We start from the raw sequence: 7,251 nt of genomic DNA on the forward strand, positions 1-7,251 counted from the left end.
CTTCACTTGATTGACTAAACGAAGTGTTGATCTATATGCTACTGTTGATTAACTAAAGTTACTTTAGTTTATATTTATTTTTTGCTGAGATAATATTTACAAAGTAATTTATAATAGACCAGTTTCGATCATAAGTAGGTAGTTTTGTAAATCAGTTATAAAAAGTTTTGAGTATGAGTTTCTATTCATTATTGAGATGATTATGATGCACTTATGTTGTAGAATAATACTTGGTTACTCAAATGATAAACAGGATTTCCTACTCAAAACTCTTCATTTTTTATTCATAAAATTTCATTTTATGATTAGAACTGTTGTACAAATAATAAGTTAAACTAAGATCATTTAGCTATCAAACTATATAAAAATACGTAGACAGAATAGTAAAATCATTACAAATTGTTTATTTAACTTTAATTATTTTTCTATAAGGACGATCTTTACAAATACAATAGAAATAATTTCAATTATAAACACGAAGTTATTTGAATCAGACATAAGTTTCTTTTAAGCATCCTTCCTTGTATCAAGTCATAAACGTGACAGTAAACTGTTATCAAACAATACTGCTTCTATTTTCTATTGGGGTCCCAATCAAAACAATAAAAAACTCTGACTCTCACTTCAGAGTTGAAGAGATTCCCTTCACACTTCGCGACTGCTCTGAAAACTGAACAATCTTAACCCCGTACTCATCCTCCCAGCCCTTACCCACCCCAATGGCCGGCGGTGGAGGTGACGCGCCGCCTCTCCCGTCCTCTAACGGCGGCGAATTCCTCCTCTCCTTGCTCCAACAACAAAAGCCCAACCTCCTCCACCACCAGTCCCCCTCCCCACAACAACAACAACAACAGCAACCGCCTCTGGTGCTCGATCCGGCGGTCGCTGCGGTGGGACCCACACTCCCGTTCCCGCATATGCCGCCGTGGGTATCATCCAACGGCCAAGATCATCACCCTCAACTCCCCAACCCTTCTTCCCTCTGGTCCACGCAGTCCCCTCCTAATTTCAACTTCCTAGGGTTTCCCCAAAGCCCTTATCCGTCTTCCTCTCCCCCGAATCCCTTTCCCCAGTTCGCCGGAAACCAATTCCCGGGAAACCTCGAGGATTTGAGGAATCTAGTCGGCTTTCAGAGTCCAAACAATAATCCCCTCCAAAACCTTGCCCAGCTGAAGCAGCATCAAGATCAGAAGCTTAAGTTTAGTTATTTGCCTGGCGACCTTGTCCAAAACCCCGAAGGTTCAGTAAATGCCAGCATTTCCTCTGAGGTTTCGAAGCTCAGCAATAGCTTCGACAGGAATCTCAATTTGAGTTCTAACAATTCTTCCACTTCCAGTGAGTTCCGGCATGGGAATCACGATAATTTCAGTTCGAATTTCAATTCTCGGGAGCAGGAACGGCGAGGCGGAGGTGCAAGTGGAAGGGGAAAGCAGTTTCAGAGGAGTGCTCCGCCGCCAGGGTTTGGGAACAATGCGAGGGGAGGAGGGAGTTGGAATTCTGGGAATAGGAGGGAGTTTGAGCATAATGTGGATAGGGATAGGCAGAGTTCGAGTGAATTTGTGAGGAACAGGGATGTTTCTTTTGAAGATGAGAGAATGAGAAGATTGGCAAATGAAGATGGTCGAACTCAAGGCAATGGGGCTCGGGGATTGGGGTTCAATGCACAGCCTGATAAGCCTCGTCTGCCCACTGGCACCAATCTCCATTCGGCTTCTGCTTTGGAGATTGAAGAGTCGGTGATGAATTTACAACATGGAGATAAGGCGAGAAAAGACGTTGAAGATGGAAGCCAACAGTTGGTTGATGATGACAGGGATGAAAAGAATGAGGCAAAGCAACACCATAATGCGCGCGAAAAGGTTAAAACTTTGTTTCTATTACGATACATATAAAGGTTTTGAATGCTATGGGGAGTAAATTTGTTCCTGCTGACTTAATGTTATAGTTCAAGTTAATGCATAGATAGTGTTAAATAAAGTGAAAGTCATGCCTGAATATGCAGTTTGGGTTAGACCAAACTCTTTTGCTCAACAACAATTAATGCAATATGTATGGAGATTTATTGGGACATCACTTGTTGATCGTGATTAAGAAGCATTACACCCGTTATTATCTGCTGTGTATCTTAGCCATTCATACCTAATCCAATGGCTGAGACACTGATTCTCAAGTCAGGTCCTTATAAGATGCCGTAGGTTGTATGCGTATGTGTATTCTTTAATTATTCAAAGTAATGAATAGTTTAGATGTTAATTACTTATAGTTTTTGTTATCAGGAGTCAAGATCAGATAACAGAGGACAACATCTACTTAGCCAAAGAACGAGGATCTTCAAAAGACAGATGCAATGTCGCATGGACATAGACAGGCTAAACGCTCCATTTCTTTCAATTTATGATTCCTTGATACCGACTGAGGAAGAGAAGGCTAAGCAGAAGCAATTGTTTACATTATTGGAGAGGTTAGTTACTAAAGAATGGCCTGAAGCTCAACTATACATCTATGGATCGTGTGGCAACTCATTTGGGGTTTCTAAAAGTGATATTGATCTCTGTCTTGCAATTGATGAGGCAAACATTAACAAGTCAGAGTTCTTATTGAGGTTGGCAGATATTTTGCAATCAGACAATCTACAGAATGTGCAGGTGAATCAAAGTGCCTTCTCCTCATGAATTTGTGTGATGGATAAAACTTTAGTTTTTTCATTTATAAATCTTGACGGATGCTCCTTGCAGTGTGTAGGTCATTGTATTGACTGATGTGCTTCTTACATTGAGACATAGATATAAAATTATTTGAGGGGCTAAATTTTAACCATAATGAGAAAAATGATTAACTGATGGTGCAGAAAACAAAAGCTGAATTACCATTTTGAGCTTAAATGATTTGAGCAACTGGCCTTCTTTCAGTTGATAAGGGAAACTTTCTGTATTTGAATTTGTACATTATTATAGTCCCTAATATAGTCGCTATTCCTGCTTTGGGGGTTTACCTATGCAAAATATTGTTTGGCCAGTTATACTTAATGGTCGACTTATGGAAGTAGGAGATTTAGGAAATTATCTCTCGTCATGCGGAATCCTTTTAAGATGCAAGGCTTTGGTATTCATGATGATATCAGACTTTTATACGTTAGACTCTGATATGCAAGATTTAGGGCTGTTATACTATTATTGAATGTTCATCTTGCGGTTCTGTAACTTGTATTGCTGTTTTGTCAATGTCCAACTAGGCAATCAATTATGAAACGTGTTTCTTTTTTCTTTTTTTTTTTTTTTTTTTTTTTTTTTTTTTTTTTTTTTTTTTTTTTTGGAAAAATAGAAGAGAGGGGAGGGGGGGCGGCGCAGGTAGGTTGGTTGAGAGGGAGGGAGGTGTTTGAAAACGATATGTTTTTAACAGGGAAGGGATTCTTGACATCCTCCATCTTCACTTTCAAATCCAGGAAATGCATCAGCCTTTTTGTTTGTTTAGTGACAAGGTGGTGTTCGTACAATCCTGAGGCACATGAAGTCCCCTATCCTGCATGTACTGTGAAAGGATGGTGGAACAGTTCCCATATCATCTAGTTCTAGGATTTTCATGAAACAGTATATAAATATACACAAGCACATTATGCTTCTTGTATCTTATCAAAGCAATCCATTTACCATGGGCAACGGTATTTCCAGTAATTTAATTCTCCTAGAGTTTTATAATATTTATGTGTTATTTAAGTATTCCTGTTTGTCAGGCGTTGACACGTGCTAGGGTTCCTATCGTAAAGCTTATGGATCCTGTCACTGGAATCTCCTGTGACATATGCATCAACAATGTTTTGGCTGTCATAAATACAAAGCTTCTTCGTGATTATGCAAAAATTGATGCAAGATTACAGCAATTGGCTTTTATTGTAAAACATTGGGCCAAGTCAAGAGGAGTCAATGAAACTTACCATGGAACTTTATCAAGCTATGCGTAAGTTAACTTCTGAATCTCTCGTTCCCAAAATTAGTGGTAAAAAGTCTTCAGTGATAGATGCCATTGACATTGATTCAATTATTCTGCTTCACTTTTTCGACACAAGATACTTTGGCTACTTCTACCTAGAGTCTTTGCTTTATTCAAAAACTTTTGGTTTGAGTGTTTATGACTTTTTGCCAGCTACCTTGAAATTGTTAATGTTTGCATTTAATTTCAGGTATGTTTTGATGTGCATTCATTTCTTACAACATCGCAGACCTGCTATTCTCCCCTGCTTACAGGTATGTGTTCCTACTTCCTAGTTTACGTCTTCAACGAAAGGACATCAAGGCATATATGGACATCATTTCAATATCATTCTTTTTCGGTGCTTAAGTACAACCTTTTTTCTCTTTCAGGGAATGCAAACAACGTACTCTGTCACTGTAGAGAACGTTGAATGTTCTTTCTTTGATCAAGTAGACAAACTAAGAGATTTTGGGTCCCATAACAAGGAACCCATTGCTAGACTCGTGTGGGGATTTTTCAATTACTGGGCATATGGCCATGATTATGCAAATTCTGTTATTTCTGTTCGTACGGGAAGCTTAATCAGGTGAGATATAGAATCTTTTATGTTTTATTAAGGTAAGTAATTGAAGATATTAGTTGAATGGATTATTAATTGATATATTTATCAAATGTGTTTCAAATAAAGACAGTAGGTATATTGTCATCAGTTGAATGTTCTGAGAGAAACATTTGCATATTAGGCTAGTATTAGGTAGATGCCACTGTCTTGCATCGTTTTGAAGCTAAATTTATACATATGTGCTGGACTTCATGTGCTCATATATCATATTCTGATTCATGTCCATGAGATATCTAATTACCTTTCAGTAATATTTTATCTTTTTTTTTAAGTGTTTTACACTGAGCGGAGAATCTAGTCGATGTATTTCACAGATGACGTTTGACAAATATTAAGTTTGTTTTGAGGATCTATAGCAGGCATGCTTGAGCGTTTCATTCATCAATAGTTGCTTGATCTCGAGTGATTGAATTAGGGGGAACTCTTAGTCTGTTGAACCCATGGATTTTGAATAAAGTATCACTTTGATGAATGTCATTTGAATTACTTTTCAGCCAGAGTTGAACCTAAAACCTTTCATTTATAGTTTGTTGCCCCCATCGTTAGTAGAGGTTTTGTAGCTTGTGATTAAGAGCTGTAGTTGTCCAACTTATTGCCAATTGAAACCTTCAACTAAGAACTTTCTTGTAATTATTTACCCAAAAGAAAAGAACCTGCAATTGCAACTAACCAACTTTAGCTGTGATGTTAATGTGTTCAGCAAGCGGGAAAAGGACTGGACAAGGAGGGTTGGGAATGATCGGCATTTGATATGCATAGAAGACCCTTTCGAGATATCCCACGACCTGGGTCGAGTGGTGGACAAGTACAGCATAAAAGTTCTAAGGGAGGAGTTTGAGCGTGCAGCCGACATTATGCAGTACGATGCAAATCCCTGTGTGAAGCTCTTTGAGCCCTACGTCCCTGATGTTTAATTATTTACTAGTTTGAGTATAATTTTTGTCCAGCAACAATGGTTAAATAAGCTATGATTGTGAAGTATTTGCTGCCACAATTCCATATGTGTGATGTTTATAGCATTTTTAAGCTTTATTTAAATGCGTCTTAAGTGTAAAAAATATTTTTTTTCTATATAAATTATACTCTTTTAATATTCCAAGAGGTTTTGATTTAAGTGTTAGCTAGTTAAAACAGCGAAAGAAATCATATAATCTGGTGTTTTCTTTTCTTTTATGGTTTTCTAGTTGCTTTGCTTGCTATTCTCAGCTTTTTAAATTGTAAAATGAAGGGAAAGAAAAGAGAAATAAGGTAGGACATTTTATTTTGTCAAACATTTTTTTATTATTTAACTTTAAAGCGAAGCAGTTTTTTTATAAAAAAAAGAGAGGTAGTTTACTACCAAAACTTAATCTACTAGGAGCTTTCTTTCCTTCTTCCCGCAGTTACGCTTTCAGTGCAGTCTACGGTCTCCCCACCGAAAGTCGGATATAACTGTATTCCCTCTTTTCCTTGGGCAAAAAAAAAAAAAAAAAAAAAAGAAAAAAAAAAAAGAGATGGTTGTAGCGCGAAGTACTCTTGTGCACCTACGTCACTCGGCTCGCGCGCAACCCTGCCCCGTTATGTTATAGAAGAATTTAACTTAAGATAACTGTGATCGTCTCCTACTTCTAACTCAAGTTATTAGCCCCCTACTGGCTTTTTACCCTTTCTTTGCCCCGCTAGCTAACTTGCCTGCGCTTTTTTCTCGAACTCTAAGAGCGGATTTAAGGAATTTGCTTGATAGCATGCTGACGTCGATGCACGGTAAGCCGACTTTTCTTCATCAAGATGTCTACCAATAATTCCATTCTCATTTATATAGGCCCCTCTGGTCCTACATTTGCTAAATTAGCCGGAGCTCATTGATTCAACGTTATTCCTTTCACACCGCCGGCAAATTCAACCATCCCCCGCAATTCAACTTGAGGGTTACCAGTCAAGGTATATTAAGGATTGGGGCTTCCGCAACACCCCATGGGGAGCCATACAAAAAAAGTATGACCGAGAGAGAGAAAAGCATGTCAATCCCAATCCTTGAAGCTTGCAAAAAGAGGAAGCGAAGGCAAAAGATTTTAGGGTTTAATTCGTTCTGCGATTCGGGCGTGGGGAAGCATTGGGAACCCCAATTTCTTTCTTCGGAGCGCTCATAGGTTGACTTCCCTTATGCATCCAGCCGCTTCACTAATGTGAATAGGTTATAGAGAGGGGTGGGTTGGTTATATACTCTTATGCGCGTTCCTTCTTTTATCTTTTGATCCACTTGCCCGGGAGGGAGTATTCCGGTTACGGCTAGGAAGTTTGCCCATTTGACCGCAAGTTCCTCAGTCCCTTTCATCAGCAGCTCTAGTTCCTGGAGTTGATGTTAGCAATGATGCGCTTTATCCAGCAATATCGCGTGAATAAGAGGCAATTTAATTGAGAGTTGCTCTTCCCCTCCTCAGTACTGGCAATTGATTCTTTGTACGAACTGGTCATCCTTTAATTTGCCTTATCCTCGGAGGGAACAAATGTTGTTCTACCTTTGTGTAGTCTCGGTCCACAGTGGAAGGCTCCGCACCTGAGCCTCGTTAGACTCAGCGGAAGTGTAAGGTGTCAGTGAAGAGAATAGAAGAGATGAAGTCCGTCCCTTGCGGAAGGGCCCCAAGCGGACCGTACCGGGCCTTTCGAACGAACCTTCCGGT

At 39.1% G+C, this 7,251-nt stretch overlaps 1 protein-coding gene across 1 annotated transcript; it reads left to right on the plus strand.

Annotated features, from left to right (window-relative positions):
- The first annotated feature begins 535 nt into the window (after positions 1 to 535).
- LOC137748282 (Nucleotidyltransferase family protein) lies at positions 536 to 5,684 on the plus strand. The gene is made up of 6 exons (XM_068488410.2): positions 536 to 1,859; positions 2,277 to 2,645; positions 3,731 to 3,954; positions 4,178 to 4,241; positions 4,359 to 4,555; positions 5,292 to 5,684. Exons 1-6 carry the CDS (start codon positions 720 to 722, stop codon positions 5,503 to 5,505), a joined length of 2,208 nt encoding a protein of 735 aa, XP_068344511.2. The 5' UTR covers positions 536 to 719; the 3' UTR covers positions 5,506 to 5,684.
- Positions 5,685 to 7,251: the final 1,567 nt, after the last annotated feature.

The sequence above is a fragment of the Pyrus communis genome, chromosome 2, assembly GCF_041283825.1.
Source record: "Pyrus communis isolate YQ-2024b chromosome 2, ASM4128382v1, whole genome shotgun sequence".
In the NCBI taxonomy this organism is placed as follows: Eukaryota; Viridiplantae; Streptophyta; class Magnoliopsida; order Rosales; family Rosaceae; genus Pyrus; species Pyrus communis.